This window comes from Orcinus orca, chromosome 5 (assembly GCF_937001465.1).
Source record: "Orcinus orca chromosome 5, mOrcOrc1.1, whole genome shotgun sequence".
NCBI lineage: Eukaryota > Metazoa > Chordata > Mammalia > Artiodactyla > Delphinidae > Orcinus > Orcinus orca.
The window spans coordinates 146,026,043-146,046,040 of NC_064563.1; the positions used below are offsets into that span (position 1 = coordinate 146,026,043).

Below are 19,998 nucleotides of genomic sequence, written 5' to 3' on the forward strand. Positions count from 1 at the left end.
GGGAAGAGGGGCAAGAGGAGGGCGCTTTTGGGAGAACAGGTAACTTTTTGGGAAGGTAGATGTGCCCTTAGGAGACTAGCTGAGAGCTAGGGTACCGTTGTGCCAGTGTCTGTTTAGGCGTGATGTGGACACGTCCCGTTTCTGGCATTAAGACTCAGTCTGTCCTGGCTGCTCCCAGGGGAGGATGTATGACAGCTGAGTTCTTTCTCAGAGGCTCTGCTTTTAGGCAGATAAGCGATTTCAGGACTCACGTGTCTTCTGCTCAAAATAACGCTGATGCTGCAGCAGCGTGTTCTGAATCCCTTCAGCTCCGTCTCACCGGCGCACTCTTGGCCTCCGCGCCTTTTGCAGTTTCTCAGGCCCAGGCTGGTGGGTGGAGCGCCCACAGGATCTCAGGTGTGACTTCAGACATCTGGCTCTTGCCACAGCAGTTCGCTTGTCCACTGGTCTCCCGTCTACTGCTAATCTAGCCACAAGTGGTTCCCTTTTATTTAGCGGGTGTTTATCTTTCCCTTGTTTTGAAACTTTATTTTGATACAATTTCAAACTCACAGAAGAAAATAAGAATGTTACCAGGAGCTCCTGTAGAACTCTTATAATCACAAATTCTATTTTTTTTTTTTAAGGTTGAGACCTACAGAGATAGAAAGGTGCTTCTCACACTTAGTGTGCCTGGGAATCACCTGAAACATGTTAAAATGCAGATTCTGACTCAGTAGATCTGGGTGGTAACTTCACTTCCCAGGTGATGCGGTGCTTTGCGTCCATAGACCACACTGTGAGTTGCAAGGAGATAGCGTATTTGTCTTCATTTCTATTCCATCTCTACCTCCAACTTGCTCTTTGACCTTGAAAGGTTATTTAACCTTTCTAGATCTCAGCTTCCTTAGCTGTAAAAGAAGAGAATTAGCTTTTCTTCTAACATTCCTGCGAAGGACATTTTTTTCTGTTTTTCTACCCAGCATGCGTTGCCTCTTCCTCACAGCACTTTGATTTCCTTTGGGGAATTGACTTCCCTCCTTTGTGTGCAGGTGTGATAGGTAGGTGAGTCTCAGGATTTTCCATCCCGTTATGGCAGCCCCGTGACCTTCCGCCATAGCCCAGGTCCAGCAGGAGGCAGGAGAGGACCTAAGGTGGGCTACGGGCCTCTCTCTCCTGGGACTTTCCGTCTTGAGTTGAGTGAACCTAGGGCAGAGGAAATGGTGAATCGCCTCTGGTCCAGCCGTGGGGGACCAGGTTCAACTGGCAGACAAATTCTTAACATTTGTCCTCATTTGCTTCTCCCCCTACTTTCTCTCATCTCTGTGTGTGTGTGTGCGTGTGTGTGTGTGTGTGTGTAGATGTGTTGTGTATGTATGGGTCGTGTGTGCGTGTATGTAAAATGCCCTCTCTCTGCCCGCTGAGGGGCCCTGGGAACAGTAACACCCCGGCAGCAGTGAGCACACCCGGTGCTGCATCTCAGTTTCTCTGTAACGTTTTCCACCGAAGGAGCCAGTCAGGCATCCTTGGAGGCTGGGTCAGCACTGGGCAGAGAAAGTGAGATGAGCCTGGAATATCTTGTGCCAAGAAATAAGGAAGTGCTTAAAAATGAAGGGGCACTCACTGGCCCAATCTGGGTTGAGATTTGAAATAAACGATACCAGTAATGGCTTATAGCCCATTGAATAAAACAAGCATCCAGTGAGTCCATTCTGCTATAACCAAATAATGCATAAATGGGAGGAAGGAAAGCTCCTTCCTGCAGTGCAACGCCAGCCGCTAAGTAGAGCAGGAGTGTCCAAGCTGGAGCGTCGCCACCTGAAACCATCAGGGCTGCTTGGTTTAGGCAAGGATCATCGATGGACACACACGACGGGGGGAAGGTTGGAGGAACAGGATATCTAGGTAACCTCAAAGTACGTACCCACAAACTCCTTATTGACTACTAGAGGTTTTACTAGCTCCTCTGAGGGGTGACCACGCAGAAAGCCCCTAAACCAGGCGGTCAGTGATAACATCACTGACGTCGTGGCCCTCCTTGAGGGTGCTCTGGAGAGACACAGTAGGCCTCGTTTCCTTGTTCCTAAATGAGGGATGTCTTCTTACTAATTTCTGTGCCAAACGATACTGTTCAGTGACTCTCGTCTAAAGAACTTTTTACTTATTTGCATATGACTGAGATAAATAACACTCAGATAAGGAAAGAATATTCTCCCTTGAGTCTCTGAATTGTCTGGGAATGCCTGCAGCATTCTAGAACATCGCTGAGGAAGCTTTGAAGGTGCCTCGCTGAGATAGGCTTTTTTTGCTAGAAACTTGGGGTTAACCCAAACACTATTCTTGTAGTATTGGTGGATACAGAGAATGCTATCTATTGTTACAGAAGGTAAGTGGAACACTGATGAAGTAAAGGTTTAAATAATTCATTTTTAATTGTATTTGCTTAATATTCATAAGCCTAAATGTAACACAAAGCAGAAATTAAAGTATCGGATTATATTCGCATCCTGGCGCTGCTATAACAAGTCCACAAACTGGGTGGCTTAAAAGAACAGAAATTGGGGCTTCCCTGGTGGCGCAGTGGTGGGGAGTCCGCCTGCCGATGCAGGGGACGCGGGTTCGTGCCCCGGTCCGGGAAGATCCCACATGCCGCGGAGCGGCTGGGCCTGTGAGCCATGGCCGCTGAGCCTGCGCGTCTGGAGCCTGTGCTCTGCAATGGGAGAGACCACAACAGTGAGAGGCCCGCGTAACGCAAAAAAAAAAAAAAAAAAGAACAGAAATTAATTTTCTCGTGGTTCTGGAAGGCAGACGTCTGAGATCAAGGTGTCGGTAGGGCCGTACTCCCATGGAAGGCTCAAGGGAAGCACGCTTCCTTGCCTCTTCCCGTTTCTGGCGGCTGCTGGCGGTCCTAGTTTTCCTTGTCCAGCTCTACCTGCATCACCCTGTGGCCTTCCTCCCTGTCTGTCTCTGTGTCTCCCCCTGGCCTTTTATAGGGACACGGAGCTGGATTTAGGATCTTAGTGGATTTTAGGTCGTACGTGAGTTAAGTATGACCTCAAGGTAACTAATTACATCTGCAAGACCCGATTTCCAAATGAGGCCACATTCTAAAATTTATGGTGGACATCAGTTTTTGGGGGGACAGTATTCAACCCACTGCAAGATGGATAAAAGGAAACAAATATTATCCAAAGTCCTTGCTTCACAAGTGATAAAGGAAGAGGGTGGACGAGGATAGAATTACCAAATGGGAAAGGGCTTCTGGAGGATTGTTTAATCCCCATAACCCAGGATAGCCCTGCAGAAGTAAAAAGTCTGCTCGCTCGCCCGGACGGGGGTATTGCCATGGCCGCTAGGAAGGCACCAGCCCCACAGTGGTTTAAAAGTGACTAGTGGGGCTGTGTTTAGGCCTTCCAGAAGTGGAAAGCTCAGCCTCTAGCTGCTGGGTCTTCCCCTCTCCCTCCAATCCTACGTAATAAGATGAGGAAGGAGAGAGGAAGGAGTTGAAAACAGAGGGAGTAGAGTTGGCCTGATACTGGCGAAATGAAAGATCGGGTTTCTCTTTAGGCGACATACATTCTGTGTGTGTCTAGGAAACTCCCGGTTTGCAGGGTAGGTTGACCCTTTGCCCTGATTCTGCAGAGCAGGTTCCCTCCGAGAACCCTGCTAACTGGCAGGCCAGTACTCTTCCCAAAGGACCTGATTCATCAAGGTGTTTCACCTCCACCCAAAACTGAACTGAAAATGTCTAGAGGCAAGTTCTCCACTCTGTAGCCCTCGGTGTTCTCGGGGCTTTCATGGTTGTGCTCCAGCGTGTGGCATCCCCCAGCACGGGGCGGTCACGGGAACCACTTCCACCCCTGCAGGCTCTGAGCAGGTGAGCATCCCATGCAAGACCGCCCGCTAGACAAGAAGGCGAGGGCCCGGGAATGGCCGCTGGGTTCCAATAACCTGGACAGCTTGACAGCCTAGTAACGAATGCAGGTGTGTTAGGGCCCCAGGGGTCTTCAGACCTGATCGAGGCATATGGACGAGCTCGTTATTTCGGGGTTTATTTATTCTATTTAATAAATATATTAAATGCACTTAATAAAACTGGAATATTTATAAGTGGAATGTTCTGGGTAGAGAGTGGAGACCATGAACCTGAGGCCCATTTTCTTTTTATTTATTTTATTTTTGGCTGCGTTGGGTCTTTGTTGCTGTGCACGGGCTTTCTCTAGTTGCGGCGAGTGGGGGCTACTCTTCGTTGTGGTGTGTGGGCTTCTCCTTGCGGTGGCTTCTCTTGTTGTGGAGCACGGGCTCTAGGCACGCGGACTTCAGTAGTTGTGGCACGACGGCTCAGTAGTTGTGGCTTGTGGGCTCAGTAGTTGTGTCTCGCGGGCTCTAGAGCACAGGCTCAGTAGTTGTGGCACACGGGCTCAGTTGCTCCGCGACGTGTGGGATCTTCCCGGACCAGGGCTCGAACCCGTGTCGCTGCATTGGCAGGTGGATTCCTAACCACTGCGCCACCAGGGAAGCCCCCCCAAGGCCCATTTAAGTAGACCTGCTCTTTCCAAATCCTTGTGAGCTGGGTGATGATGAAATTCAGAGTCTCCTGGCCAATGGCACACCTGTAAGCTGGCTGTGTGTAGCATCCTTGAGGGCTCCAAATCCTCTCAGACTCCGATTTGGGAGGGGCTGGAGGTAACTCAGACTGAGAGTATTTTCTTACTCCTTGTGGAGATGGGAAAAGGGAGCTCTGTACCCAGATGGGGGCCGATCGGGGTCCCCCGCAGTCCCCACTAGCCCTAGCAAGTGGGCATCAAGCAACCAGTGGGTCTAGCTACGGGCTGGAAATTCGGGTGTTGAAAGTTCCAGTGGCCTAGAACCTGCATAAGCTGCTGCAGAGGAGCAGGGGGTGGGATGCGGAGAGCTTCCAGCAAGGAGTTGAGAGACCTCCGCCCCCTACCAAAACGGATGACTTTCAGAAACACAAGGACAAAAGCCTAGACTTTTGTCACAGGTCCACTGTACTTGCATAGTCTGTGTTCTTTGCGATAGACGACACACTCACTGGGTTTTAGTTTCACTTTTTTCCTACCTGCTCATTGGCAGGGGTTCGAAGAGAAAAGTCCTAGGAAAACCATCAGTCAGTGTTTCCTTGATGAAGTGGGCGTGGTGCCCTCGCTGAGCGCAGGTGTTCCGGAGGTTGACGGTTTGAGTCCCACGGTACTACCAAGCCTTTTTTCCCACCTGAAATATGACCTTTTGTTAAAAAGCTGGCAATATTTATTTGACTCCTGCCTTTTCTGGTGGCCAGGGAGCCAGACACCCTCAGGAGTCTTCGTGTTAGTTAGTCCAGAAAGCTACCCTTGAGAAGTAAATCACAGCATTGGAAACGTGGGTGGGAGACAGGAGGAAGGTCCTCTCCTCATCGAGGGCCTTGAATGAGCCGCCTCCCCGGGGACCGTGGCCCCATGCAGCCCCTGTCTGTTCTGTCGCCCCTGCCTCCGCCTTGGGTCATTACGGGTTTAAGCCCGCACACAGTTGGAAGGTCACTGGCCTTTGCAGACCAGAACAGGACGGGTTCTTCAGGGTTAGGGGCCCCAAGGACTTTATCCTCCTGACCCGTTGTCTTCCCCGAAGGGCGGCTTTTCTATAGGGTGGTTCAAACATTTAGAACCACATTTAGACTTCTTGCTAAAGTATCTTCTTGTCTGTAGTCTCCATACACCTCAGCACTTCCTCTCGAACTGCTTTTCTCATAAACCAAGCGCAGCAGCAGGGCTTTGGGCCACTAGTTTTTATGCCATTGGCCTTATTCATAGCTTGTCAGCGTCATTGAGCTGTTCTCACTGAGGCCGGTGAAATAGTTATATTTCCGCCTTGCTGTGTCCTTCTAAAAAGTAAAAAATAAATATGATCTTAAATGCCCAGGGTAGCAGGCTTATAAGTCGCTTGCAGTTGATTCCGTTACGCACTAAATCATCATTCCTTTTTGTCTGCTTTGTAAACCCATGTGTACATCTGTGTCCCAGGTTTCTCTTTGGTTAGTTTTTCTCATGATGGTTTAAATAGTTTCAACTAACAAAGTAAAAGTGGCACATTTTTAAAATATTGTAGTGGTGTTATAAACAGGATTGATCTTTGATGTCGGACTGAGTAAAAAAAATACAGCATAAGGAAATTTAAGAATCCCGTTGTAATGGATTCTTAATGCACCTTTTTTTTTTAATTGAAGTATGGTTGGTTTACAACGTTGTGTTTAATTTCTGCTGTACAGCAAAGTGATACATGTATGTGTTCGTTATACATATATATGTTCGTTTTCATATTCTTTTCCATTGTGGATTATCCCAGGATATTGACTACAGTTGCCTGTGCTCTACAGTAGGACCTTGTTGTCTATCCATTCTCTATGTAGTAGTTTGCATCTACTGATCCCGAACTCCCAGTCCAGCCCTCCCGTCCGCTTCCCTCCCCCTTGGCAACCACAAGTCTGTTCTCTATGTCTGTGAGTCTGTTTCTGTTTTGCAGATAGGTTCACTTGTGTCATATTTTAGATTCCACATATAAGTGATAGCATATGATATTTGTCTTTCGCCTTCTGACTTACTTCACTTCGTATGATAATCTCTAGGCCCATCCATGTTGGTGCAAACGGCATTATTACATTCTGTCTTACGGATGAGTCATATTCCATTGCATATACGCACCACATCTCGTTTATCCATTCACCTGTCGATGGGCGTTGAGGCTGTTTCCATGTCTTGGCTATTGTAACTAGTGCTGCTACGAACAAACAGAAGGTGCATGTATCTTTTCGAATTACGGTTTTGTCTGGGTGTATGCCCAGGAGTGGGGTTGCTGGATCATACGGCATCTTATCTTATTTTATGTCATCCCTGCCACTGTTTTGTGTTTCAGGTACAGAGCCTTCATTTTTATTTTGACATTTTTGCTGTATGCAAGTTTTCACTTATCTCGAAAGCCTATCAGCATAGTTAAGGTAAGAAATCATTAAAAGCACCCGATGTCATTTCCTGCCTGTAATCTCTGTAAGGAACTAGTGAGCCGGTTGGGGGGAAGGGGAGTTTGGGGGAGAGCAGTAAGATAAATGGAGAAAATGGATTGTTGAGAAGCAAGGTACTTTGCTGCTTTGGTTTTTAGTTTCTCTTTTCTGAAATTAATAGCTTTAAAATGGTTTTGGGATTTATAATTTCAGAGGTGGTATACTTTCGGTTATATTCGTTGACTGTCCCAGAATTCTAAAGCTTAATTACATATCTATTCTGTCTCGTGTGAACTTTCCCTCCGAATATATCCAGTCTAAAAATGTTCCCCAAATTGCTTCTACGGTCATTAGGCTTTGATCCTAAGTCTGGCAGTGGTGGTGTTTCTCCATTATTCTTAGAACACTGAGTTCCTGTGTGAGTGATGGGTGGGCAGGAAGTTATTAAGCAGGCATTTAACTCGACTTGGGGAAAAGAAGCTTAAAGGAGACAGTCCTGCGTAGTACCCAGTTGTAACCTGGGAAGAAGCAGAGTCGTTTTCTTACCCGCACTGCAATGACATCATTTTGCCTGCAGACTGTCAGCTGGCTTGAATGGCTGCTGAGCCTTTATCATAGAAGGGACGAGGAAATCGTCCAGGGCCAAAGGTAGTTCATTTACAGCCCGACTACCCCTCCGTCACTTTCTCCTCATTGGCCGGGACGCAGGTCCAGGACTGTGATTCCACTGACCTTTGTAGTCCTGCCTCCTCTGCTCCCCGGGTCGGGGGGGAGGAGGGGCCGACTGCTGGACAGCTGTCGTCTCGGGCTCCCGGCCGGTGGCAGAGGCAGTGCCGAGGCTGTTGCTTCTCTGGGCGGTTCTGTGTTCCCCGGCCTCCAGCAACTCCCAGTGGGCGTGAAACATCATCCGTCTACTCCAAGGGTCCTAAAATTCCTCGACCCCTAGTAAGCAGGCATTTCCCCGCCCTTCCGGTCGCTTGCAAACTTCTCCCTTTCTTAATGTACGAAGTTTGAATAACTATGGCAATCTTTGCAGACCTTTTATAATGCAGTTTTCAAAACAGAGAAAAGGATGGGACAGGAGAGGGTGGGCCGTCATCCACTTGACCAGTGTCTCTAATATCAGTACCAAGGACCAACCCGCCCCTGTCAACTTAAATACTACTAATTCCTGCCTTCCTGGCTAGGGAAGTACACAAATGACTCAAGAGAAAGGCAAGTTATGAAAAGGGAGGAGACCGTTGAAGGGACCTTAGGGAGTGCCTAGAACTGAAGGAGCCGGCGGGGTCGGGAGCCTTCCTGCGGCTCCGATGGATCCTGCAAGGCCGGGCGAGGGTCCTGGGGCCAGTCCTGGCCTGCTGGGGGCGTCGCGGTGCAGCAGCAGCCTGGCAGGCGCGGGGCCCGTGTTGGGACCGAGGCAGCATGCTGAGGGGGGCTGGACACTGGAGGGTCTCCTTCTGGTGGCCACGAGGGTCCCCATTTAGCCAGGAAGGGATGCGGCATTGTTCCAGGCCACTCTCGCGGCTTCCCCGTCGGGGGCTTGGGGCTTAGTGACGAGGGGTCCAGCTCTTAGTTAAGTTTTCATCAGTCACGGTGACTGCCACTGGCTGAGCCCCGCGCCTGACAAGGTACGCGCCTCCCTTATTTAACCTCATCGTCACGGCAGTCCTGTGCGTGTCCTTTTGAGGAAACTGAGACTCAGGGGCCTAGTTCCTCTGTGCAGGCCAGGGCCACCTCAGGTGAATTCCACAGGGTCGGGCTGACTCCAGGGTCCCTGCCCTTACCCTCCCTGCCACGGGTCTCTAGGGCAGGTGTAAGAAGCTGGGTACAGTCGCAGCATCACACCCAGATTTTCTTCAACACGCAGATTGTCTGACTTAGCACCTTAGACGTGCCTGGATGTGTGGATTGGCCTAACGCAGAACCCCGGGGCTTCTTTGCCTTCTGAGATAGATAAGATGTCACACTCCATACGATAAGTTACTTCAATGCCTTGTGCTTTATTTAGCTCATCTTATTTATAAAACTAGAAGTAGTAACGGTGCTGTTGACCCAAGGAACAGCCTGAATTATCTATAACCTATATTTATTAGCACATTATGAGCAAAACGAAATTAAAATACATTTGCATACCTGGAATTGATCACCAGGGGTGATGAATCCTAAAGCGATTCATATTCTTTAATGTCACTTCCAGGGACGTGACATGTCGTGGTGGCACGAGGCTACTCTGTTTAGACTTAGTTTAACCACTGATGAAACCTTTCGTTTTTCTCTGATTTTAGTATATAGCAAAAAGGAAAAATAAGTGATAGTGATGAAAACAGGGCTGGGAGGAGGTGGGGTTACAACCCCGCTGTCTTCTGAGAGCTGCTCCAGTGCTAGCCCTGCTTCTTAACTGGAGGCCGATGGACAGGTGGGGCCTGCACACTGCCCGAGAGACACTCTCGGGGGCTCTTCCCTGGCCCCCCACCCCCGGTCTGGGCCAGAACAAAAGCCTGAAAGCAGAGGGTTTTCGGGGAGAGCCTGAGCTGCAGGGGATCCCCGAGGGGAGCCGTCACATTGACCGGTCTGCGTGTGAATGTCCAGCCCTCTCTGCACACACGGGACCCAGGAAAAGAAAGCCGTGAAATCCTCAGTGGCGGACAGAAAACAAAGCCTGAAAGGCTGGAAGTGCGTACCTTGGCTTTGGGTGGGAAACTTGCTATCTGGAAAGTTCTGCCGTTCCCAGTATTCGTATTTAAATAGGACACAACTCCAATGAAAATCTCAGCAATGTCTTTTTTAACTGAATAAAATAATCTTAGAGTTTATGTGAAAAGAATGACCAAGAATTAATTACCAAGGAAAGTGTGGAAAAGGGAACATTTTTAAAGCCACTATAATCAAATTATTATGGTATTGCATGAGGATAGACAAAGAGGCCAGTAGAAAAATATAGAAAATACTGTGGAAACATACAGTGGAATGGCTGACAGAGGTGACGGGAAAAGTATAGTTCATCTAATAAATGGTGTTGACACAACTGCAGATTCATCTGGAAGAAATAAAGTTGAACGCCTATCTTATAAAGAATAGATGGACGGATTAAGGATTTAAATGGAAAAAATAAAAAGTGAAAACCCAAGAACAAGATGATGTCCCTCTTAGGGGTATGAAGCTGGGAAGTCCAAAGGAATGATGGACGGGGGGGTGAAGAGGCAGTTCACAGACAAGGGATATAGGGATATACCACTTTATACCCACAAAGTGGCAAAACCCCTAAAAGAGTAATAGCCCCTGCTGCTGGCAGTGATGGCGGGAGAAGACTTTCAGGTACGGGTGATAGAGATGTGAAGTGTTACGGCCTTTTGGAAAGCATCTGGGTAACACCTGTTGAAATTAAAAATGCTTGTCCTTCAGTCCTGCTTCTGGGAATCTCGTCCATAAGAATGGAAGCGCCAGCCCTTAGGAGTATTCGCATAGGCATCTTTTTTGCAGCATTGTCTGCAATTTTTTTTTTAAAGGAAAAAAATAAAACGTGGCTATTCTGTGAACTTACTCAGCAGCTGAAAGTGTGAATAAATTGTGGCACATCCATATTCCGATATGTGCAACCACTTAAAAGAATTAATTGGAGCCAAACCAGTCAACTCAGAAAGATTCCCAGCAGGTATTTTTGAGTCAGAAGAGTCAAGGTGGACATAAGTCCATGTAGAATGATCCCATTTAAAAAAAAAAAGACAGTGACCCAAAAGCTTCCCTGTGTATTTCTGTACACCTCTGTGAGTGGGTGTACCTTTGCATACGTAGGTGTGTGTCTGGTCCATCTTCACGTGGCTCCTGTGCACTGACCACCTCCTGGGTGCTGGGGCCCAGGTTGTCTGTTCTTCCTGTTTTGAGCGCTGTCTCATCCACTCTTGCTGCCGTAACAAAATACCATCGACTGGGTGGCTGTAGCCAGCAGACATTTGTTGCTCACAGTTCTGAAGGCTGGACGTCCCAGATCAGGGTGGGTGCAGCAGGGTCAGTTTCTGGTGAGGACCCTCTTCCAGCTTGCAGACAGCCGCTTCCTTGTAGCTTCACTTGGTGGAAGGTTGAGGAGCTCTCTGGGGTCCGTTTAAAAGAGCACTAATCCCATTCATGAGGGCTCCACCCTCATGACCTAATCACCTGCTAAAGGCCCTACCTCCTAGTACCGTCACCTCGGGGGTTAGGTTTCAACGCGTGAATTTGGTGGGAACGCCAGCCTTCAGAGCATAGCGGGCGCCAGAGCTTTCATTTCGCTTCTAGGACTTCTTTTGCATAATGCTTTGGAGAGTTCTTTTAACCGAGAGCTTCATAAAAGGAGTCTAAAGGACTAGTTAAAATAAAAGGACCCACACAACCTAATGAACCCTAGAAAATTTACTACACATATACACTCTGTATAGATTATGGACACACACGTGCACGTACGTGCGCACACACGACACTCCGTGTGTCGTTCAGAGGTGAAGTGAAGCTGACACAGCCCCCCTCCTCCTGATGAGGCCCGAATCCCCGGCTCTCAGTCTCCTGCCCCTCTCAGCATCTTCTAGACCCCTTCCCCACTCCCACAGGCAACGAGCAGCTCGCTGTAGCCTTGGCCAGAGAACCGAAGAGCCCATGTTTTTGGAATGAATGAGCGCATAAAGAGTTTCTCAGGGTGAAACTGCTCAAGTTCAGAGTTTAGCGCGTAGAGTCTTTATTAATGTACATTTATACAAAAACATTGGTGCCTAAGGGACTGCACGGGCCGGTGTGTGTGGAGCTTACGGGGAACATGTCACCTGCAGCTCCAGCTGCCCAGTGCTGGGGGTGGAGGGCGCTAGAGAGGGGATCTGTAGGTGGGAGGTAAGTGCACACCCCCATGTCTCTGCTCCTCCCCCCCCACATGGTGCTTCGTGACGTCATGGCTGTTTTCTGCATCCTTCCATCATGTCCACACCTGTCTTCTCTCACTCCCCACCCACCCACCCCACCCCTGCCCACCTTCCAGTCACTCTGGCGTCTTGCGGTTTATTGTGTTGTTGCCGTTCCTTTGTGTATTACACAGACATTTCTAAACACTTAGGAGCCCCATGCACCTGGAATGTTCCATTCTGCTCTTCCCCCTTGGCGTTTCACAGCCGTATTTCTCGGCTGCCACATTGTCTTTTGAATGATCGACTTTTTTTTTTTTTTTTTTTTTTTTTTTTTTGTGGTACGCGGGCCTCTCACTGTTGCGGCCTCTCCCGTTGCGGAGCACAGGCTCCAGACGCGCAGGCTCAGCGGCCATGGCCCACGGGCCCAGCCACTCCGCGGCATGTGGGATCCTCCCGGACCGGGGCACGAACTCCCGTCCCCTGCATCGGCAGGCGGGCTCTCAACCACTGCACCACCAGGGAAGCCCTGAATGATCGACTTTTAATCACTGCCTGGTGTATTTTGATTAATTTTATGTGTTATCTGTTGAAAGGCACATGTGTAAGAAATTTGCAAAGGAGACTGCTTTTATGAAAGCAAAGGACTAGCTCCCCACCCCCAAAATGATTTTATAACATGGTAAGAATCAGTTCCCCTGGTGAGTTTTCTTTCTGACAAACTAAGTTTATCTTAGTTTCATTAATCCTTAATTTTCCTGCAAACACCAGGTTTGGGGAATAAAACTCATTGGAAAGTTAAAATACGGCAGAGTCTTATTAAAAGCTAACATGTGGTCATTTAGTATCCTCAGAACTCTTTATGCTCAAGTAATGTCAAGCCTTTTATTGCTTTTGCTTCAGCTTCTCAGCGGGGTGGGCTGGAGATTGCATTCCTCATATGAAGGAGGAGGTCTGGGGAGAGAAGGGAGCTGAATGAGATTAGGGCCAGCTGGAGGCCCTGGGGTGCCCCTGTGTGGGTGGACCCCAAACACACAGCTGCCAGTCGCTGCGCCTTTCTGGGCGAGGGACCCGGAGAGGAGCTCTCTGCACACACCTCCACGTGCTCGTCTTTACAGCAGTGCCGACGGGCCGCGCCGTGCCGGCTCCTTAAGAGGCTGCGGGGAGTCCCCGTGAGTCGGCCGAGGTTGGAAACTGGGACAGCAGCACCAGGATCCCGGCTCGGAGCCCGTCTCCCTGACCGGCACCTCTCATCCCGGGACACACCAAAACAGAAAACCTGTTCTGCTTGTTAATGAAACAAAAAGGGATGATTTCTAATCCTTTATATCCCCCGTGCATGGTGAAGGAGGATGTGGACCTGCCAGTGGGAGCTGCGTCCATAACGGTCCTCTTCCCGGGCTTCCGTGTAAGGCGTGTGTTAGGAACCCCACGCCAGCCCCGCTCGAGGGTCCCCCTCAGCCCATGGGGGTCCTTGCGTCCTGCCTGTGGCTCCCTTATTGAAAGGTGAATAGACAGCGTCAGTGGTGCCTGCAGGCCCGGCTGGCTTCCAAGAGAAGCAGCAGAGAAAGGTGGGCGGACACACCTGACTTCTGAAGGCAAAGAGGAGAAGGAAATGATCACATCAGGCGGGTGGGGAAGTGCTGGCAATCCAGCTTCATGCAGAGAGGCAGGGCTCCCCCGTGTCCCCGTCCCAAATTCACAGCCACGTCCACAGTTTCTCAGGCGGGCAGGGAAGGAGCTCGGAGGATCCCAGGACGACAGCGCCCGGCCTCCACCACCGGGGAGTGGGAGCTCGGCGGAGGAAAGCTGTCTGCAAAGGGTTACTTTGAGTTTGGAAAGCGGAACCTTGGCTAGTTTTAGCGGAACCTTGTGTTTAAATTACAGCAGAGCAGCCCAGCGATGATGACAAAGCCACGTAACCACAGAGTGGCTGGGTCCTGTGTGCCAGGCCGGGTCTCGGGGGCACGTGTCCGTGTAAAACCAGGTGTCCCGCCGCGGCTGACCACAGCCCTAGCAAGGCGGCCTTTTAAAGGAGATCAGCCTCTTTAGTGACCCCTCCTGAAGAGGCGGGGTACCCACAACGCGAAGGTGGCGGACAGGCCTCCTGGCTGGCCCCGCACCTGGTGGACTGGGGTGCAGCTCCCTGCCCGCTGCCCTGTGTCTTGACCCCGGGGTAGATGCTTCTTCCGGGGCCAGGCTTCCTCACAGCCCCCCAGGCCCAGCCTCTCTCAGGTCGCAGCTCACTAAAGGCCGCCCCTTCGGGACCTCTGCTCCCCCTGAGAGCCACCTCCTTGACCTTGAGGACGCCTCCTTTCTGCCCTCGCTCACACCTGATGGATTGGTTCATCTGAGCCCCGTGTAGCGGAAACCCCAGAAAGCGCCCAGCAGGGGAGAAGTGGGAGCCGGGGGCCACCTGGGAGGGGACACGTGGTGGCACCGCAGGCGCATGGAGTCCTGTCTGCTGCCCCTTGTGTTTTAAGTCACCTGTTACTCAGGTCCCCATACCAGGACGGCCCCGGCTGCCCTGCGGCACTCTTCTGGAAGTGTGGATGCCTCCTTAAGGAGCACCTTGAGCTAGTTTTGGGCGGGGGAGTTGACATGTGATTTGCACATAGTAAAGTGCACAGATCTGCGGTGTCTAGCCTAGCAAATGTTTACACGCTCACCCGGGAAATCATCACGCAGGTTAAGGTCTGGTCCCGTCACTGTTGCCCTTCCCTAGGTGATGAACGTCACCTGGATTTATTCATTTCCCTCCTCCGGAGCTTCGTAAACAGAGTCCTCCCATATGTGCTCCTTTGTGTCAGGCTTATTTTGTTTCGAGATTCATCCTCGTCCTTGTGGACCTGTAACTTGTAGTCAATGATATAAATCCAGCAGGATGAATCCATTCTTCCATCTGGGCAGGTGGGCCCCCATGCTGCCCGGCTGCTCTGAGCAGTCGTCTCTGGGTGGCCCGGTACAGGCTGTGTCGGCTGTGCTCAGGAGGAGATGGCCGCTAGGGAGCTGGAGGAACCGTCCTCGTTGGCAGGCACTCTGTGGGTCCCCTAGACACACTGCCCCAGAGGTGCCGTATCCCCCTAGAACGCAGTCACCCTAGGACAGCTGTAAGGAGAGGGGCGGCTGAGCCCCACCTGAGTGCATTCTCTCTCTCTCTGGCTTCTGTCCTCCCCGTGGATGTCCCAGGGTGAGCTGCACAGCTACTGCACGGCTTCATATGAGGGGGAGGTCGGATTCCACAGCCAGAGCCCAAAAGCCGGGGACACCCCCGCTCAGCAGCTCCCAGACAACGGGACCGACTGTGGCTGGGCCCCATTTGGTGAGTTCTCCGTCCGTGCCCCTCCTTTCGTCCCGTGGCTGAAGCTGGCCATTCCTGCGGGCCTCCTCCACAGGTGGCAGTCCCCGAGCCGGCTGGCTGATCTCAGCAGCGGTGACGATGCTGTCAGATGCAGCCGCGCCTCCAGGTGCGAACTAACCTCTCCTCCCAGCAAACCAGCCTCGCACCTTCAGCTGCTGCACGTTTCCCGTGCCCGTGTGCAGGGGTGTCGCTCAGTGGTCAGATCTGCTGCAGGTCATCTGCAGGTTGCATTTGTCCAAGCTGGAAGTTAGGACTTACAGAGCGTAAGCTGTGGGTGGAGAGAAGAGAGCAATCTCAGAGCTGTGGTGTGGGGCTGGCCTGTGGGGCCCGAACCAAAGCCGGGGTAACATGTGAAACAGAACAGAACCCACAAGCTCACCGCCAGCAATGGGGATTTGACCTGATGGGAGTAACGTTTATGTAGCGATTATTGGAAACATGGTGACTTGATTTCCAGTTGCTGTATTTTCTGTGTTCCCTTCTGAGGACGCCACCCAGACGTAGAGAGCAGAGGTCTCGTACGTCATTGTACCTCTCCCGGACATAAATTGGTGTTTAGTGAAAAGTAAACAATACCCTCCTTTTCCTGTTGCTTTTCGCCCCACGTAGATCAGGACAACTTCCAGCAGCTGCTCGGCGCCCTGGACTACTCCTTCCTGTGTGCGTACGCTGTTGGCATGTACCTGAGGTAGGTCTGGCTAAGACTGCAAGACCCAGGTGGTCCGCTGGGTGCAGAGCACAGCTCAGGTACGGCTGAAGACGCGGCCCCGCCCGCAGGTGGCTGGTCCTCCGGTCTCTCTTCAGAGACAAGGGTGAGGTAGAAGCCAGCACACGGCCCGGGTGTCCTGCAGATCGGGCAGACTGTCCTCGGACGGCTTTCCTGGCCCCGGGGTTGGATGCACCGTGAGCCCTGCCGGGACCCGGTCTCTCAGGAGCAGGGCCCTGGCAGCTCCCCACCCGGTGAGCACGGCAGAGCCTCCTCTTCTCTGGTTTCAGGGGCCGCCGTCTCTTTCCTAACCCCGCCTGGCATCAGAGCAGTTCACACAGCGGGTGCTTGGCGTGTCCACCTGGGTGGCCTGCTAGGCCGGAACAGAGCCTCCCCTGAGTGCCAGAGGCCGTCCTGCCTGGCGGTGGGAGGTGTGGACCCCAGAGGCACGTTGCTGGGATTCGATCCCGGCTTGACGGCCCGCTTGGGTGGCTTTGGACGAGTTACCGCACCTCCTTGGGCCTCAGTTTCCCCTTTGCAACATGGGGGAAACAGTAGTTCTTAACTCACAGGAGTGTGGTGAGGTTTAACTGAGTTAATACGTGCAGAATGCTCAGAACAGGGCCTGGCCCGTGCTGTGTTCCCAGTGCCTGTTACATACGATCGTTAGCCCATTCTTTTTTTTTGTTTTGTTTTGTTTTTGCTGTATGCGGGCCTCTTACTGCTGTGGCCTCTCCCGTTGCGGAGCACAGGCTCCGGATGCGCAGGCTCAGCGGCCATGGCTCACGGGCCCAGCCGCTCTGCGGCATGTGGGATCTTCCCGGACCGGGGCATGAACCCGTGTCCCCTGCATCGGCAGGCAGACTCTCAACCACCGCGCCACCAGGGAAGCCCTGTTAACCCATTCTTGATCCAGTTCTGAATTGGCCTAGGGAGGTGGTAAACACTAGTGGGTAATAACAGGACGTGCAGTTGGCCGCTTAAAAACTACTGCTACTGTGTCGGTCCAGCCAGGTTTAACAGGAAAAACAAAACAAAACTTACAGGGACTAAGGCCTTTAGTCCAAAGAGGGCTTTGTTCAGAGACACAGAGTTTCAGAGCTTTGGGAATCTCTGGAATCCCTGTAAACGTTTACCTTCTTCCCTGAGATCCACCCAGACTGTGTTATCACCGAGACCTGGACCCCGTCCCCAGCTCAGGACCGTCTGGTGTCTGGTACCCAGACAGGCGGTTTCTGCTGATGGAGTGGCTGTCACCCCTTTGTTGAACTTGCACATCTGCATGGAGCTGCAGGGCTTGTCCGAGTGCGGAATGCATAACACGGATGCAGCGCAGAATGGGAGCCCAGCTGCGGAGAAGGACAGCGTAAGCCTCAGGCGCCTCAGGGCGTGGGCTGCAACCGGGCTGCCAGCCGCATTCCATCCTGCGGTCAAATATTTATGTTCTAAAAACCGCAGTTTTACTGGACACCAATCATCAATAATATAAAAAGACCCCAAGGTTGGAGTGTGTTTTTCTCAGTCACTAGAAAACACTAGTTAAAGGTGGTTCTCAGCTGGGAGTGATGTTGTCTGCTAGGAAGCATTTAGCAATATCTGGAGATAGTTTTGGTCATCTCAGCTGGAGAAGGGGGTGCTACTGGCATCTAGTGGGCAGAGACCGGGGGTGCCGCTAAGTGTGCTACAGGACACAAGACAGCCCCTCGCCACAAAGAATTACCCAGCCCCACATGCGAGTGTGCTGAGGCTAAGAAACCTGGTTTGAATAAAGTGGTTTCATTATTGCTTATTTATTGGCAAAGATCGTTCTTCATGCAACTCGCCAACGAAGGTTCTTATTAAATAATTTTATTGTGAAATAGCATTATGTATTTCATAATAACCTAATGTGAAATCCACTGTGGACTTGTGACGGGGATGAGGATGTACCCTGCTTCCTTGCATGCTTCCTCGCATGGCTTCTTAGTGACATCATGACACGTTGCTAGTGAGATGGATGGTGTTAGCATAGCAGGTAACTCAGACGTGGTGGCACCTTCGCTAACCCAGGTCATTGCTGGCAGGTTCAAGCAGGTGTGGCGTGGCCTTTATTACCTGTAGGAGCCTGATACGACGTGGAATGCTGTCCATTCCGTTAGGCCTTTTCTTTAAAACTTGAAAATAGAGACCAAGTTGAGTCCCAGTATGGTCTAGCAAGACTAGAGGACGTTTGTAAGCCCCGGCCGGCCGATGGCACTAGCTTGCAGGAGGCCCATCTGACTCTGACACTTACTCCGTGACCTTGGGCAGGTCAGCCAGCTCCTCTGGGACATGCCCCCTCTTCTCTGAAGTGAGCAGGATGAAGTGGATAATTCCTTTAGCTCTCGAATGCTCTCGAGTTTGTATGTGATCAGTTTCTACTCAGCTTAAAATTGGACCTGAATGCTGTTTACAGTTTTAAATTACTTCCTCTGCTTTAGTGTTTAATAGGTCATCTGCGTGATACTAGGTTGATCTTTTTTTTTTTTCTTTGGTAAATTCTGAAGGAAGATCTCGCTGGGGTATTTGTTCTTGAGATGAAAGACCAGAATTTTGGAGCTGGTTCCCAGGGTCCTGTTCACAGGCAGGCAGGCAGGCGTCATCCTTCATTACGTTTCATATCTATCTGACTCCTAGAATGATTACGTGGAAGAAAACGAGACCCACAGAGTGTATGTAGAGATTGCAGAAGGCTCACAGTCATTTGTGGTTGTTCTCCAGCTCTTTATTCACTTAAGTCACAGTGTCAAGCTGTGTGACACAGTGACATGTCCTACAAGGCAGTGAAGGACGTATTTCACATGGCATTGGGTAGTGAGGCGTGATGGTGGTAAAGGCCTGTTGAATGTATGTCCCGTATGAAACTGGGGATTTTCACCCTCCCCGGCAGCACTGGAGCTGTTTGGTTGAGCACCCACTACCTTGCCAGGCACTTAACCGAATTTATCTCGTTCGAGCACCCAGGCAGCTCTAGGAAGCAATTCTCCAGAGAGATGAGCTCTTCATGGCGTCATGTTGCTGTTCGAAGGGAGCATGGAGGCTTTGCCCCACGTTTCAGACTTTACCTTAAGGAAAAGGCTCTGTCTTTAAACCAGATCACGGTGCTCGTGGCCAGAGGGTCGTTGGGAAGAGCGCCTCTGGCCTGGCCGCCAATGCAGCGGCTTAATGCCAGCCCGAGGGCCAAGAGACGTGCTCAAGGTCACAGGTGACCCCTTTTCGTATTTGTCTACAGTTCGACAGTTAAACGTGGTTCTCTTAAAAATATACGTTCACTGACTGTTGTTTATATAAAACAGGATTAGCCAGCGGGACAAGGTTTTGGTTTTGTTTTTTTCATTGGCAGGCATCATATATGTCAGAGTGTCTCCGTTTTATTATTTGACAGTGACTTTTGTTAGAAATAGAAAGTCTTAAAAGGTGTTGCCAGTTTCTGGTTAATAAATGCTCCATTGAAAAATGATTGTGATGAAAATTTACTGGGAATTGGAGTGCTTTCGAGTTCTAAAAGCTCAGAGCACGAAAGCACCCAGCCAGGAATCGCTGGGTCATTTGCATCATGGGTGTGTTTGTTTTCTCACATTTGTCTTTCTTTTTCTCTGTCCCCAGTGGCATAATAGGGGAGCGCCTGCCCATTAGGTATTACCTGACTTTTGGAATGGTGGCCAGCGGTGCTTTCACTGCCCTGTTTGGGGTAGGGTATTTCTACAACATCCACAGTTTTGGATTCTACGTGGTGACCCAGGTAAGGTCTGGTCCACGGCTCACCATGTATGGGATTTCCGTGATGAGCCGGACGGGGTGTTAATGTCACAGGTCCCAGGTTCTGCCAAGAGAGGACATGGCAGGTGGTGGGAGGGGGCGCAGCACTGCGTCCTGGCTGAGGCCAGGGTCAGCGCCATGGCAGGTGGCGGGAGTGGGCGCAGAACTGCGTCCTGGCTGAGGCCAGGGTCAGCGCCATGGCACATCCAGCCCCTTTTCTCTCCTCTGCTCTGAAATTCCAGCAGCCGGGAAGTGTTTCTTTTTTTTTTTTTTTTTTTTTGTGGTACGCGGGCCTCTCACTGTTGTGGCCTCTCCCATT

The 19,998-nt window shown here is 50.9% G+C and overlaps 1 protein-coding gene across 25 annotated transcripts in view; it reads left to right on the plus strand.

Annotated features, from left to right (window-relative positions):
• Positions 1-19,998, plus strand: part of SLC37A1 (solute carrier family 37 member 1) — a 77,118-nt gene that overhangs the window by 17,676 nt on the left and 39,444 nt on the right. For 22 of the 25 annotated variants that reach the window (XR_007477350.1, XR_007477351.1, XR_007477352.1 and 19 more), the window contains 4 exons: positions 6,889-6,970; positions 15,025-15,157; positions 15,806-15,884; positions 19,527-19,662. Coding sequence is in view for 17 of the 25 variants with exons in the window: in XM_033418373.2 (XP_033274264.1) it covers positions 6,889-6,970; positions 15,025-15,157; positions 15,806-15,884; positions 19,527-19,662 (430 nt within the window). In the remaining 8 variants the exon portion in view is untranslated. Of the gene's footprint in view, positions 1-6,888; positions 6,971-10,479; positions 10,626-15,024; positions 15,158-15,805; positions 15,885-19,526; positions 19,663-19,998 lie in introns of those variants that run through there. The other 3 variants (XM_033418387.2, XM_033418386.2, XM_049709700.1) reach the window with 3 other exon arrangements.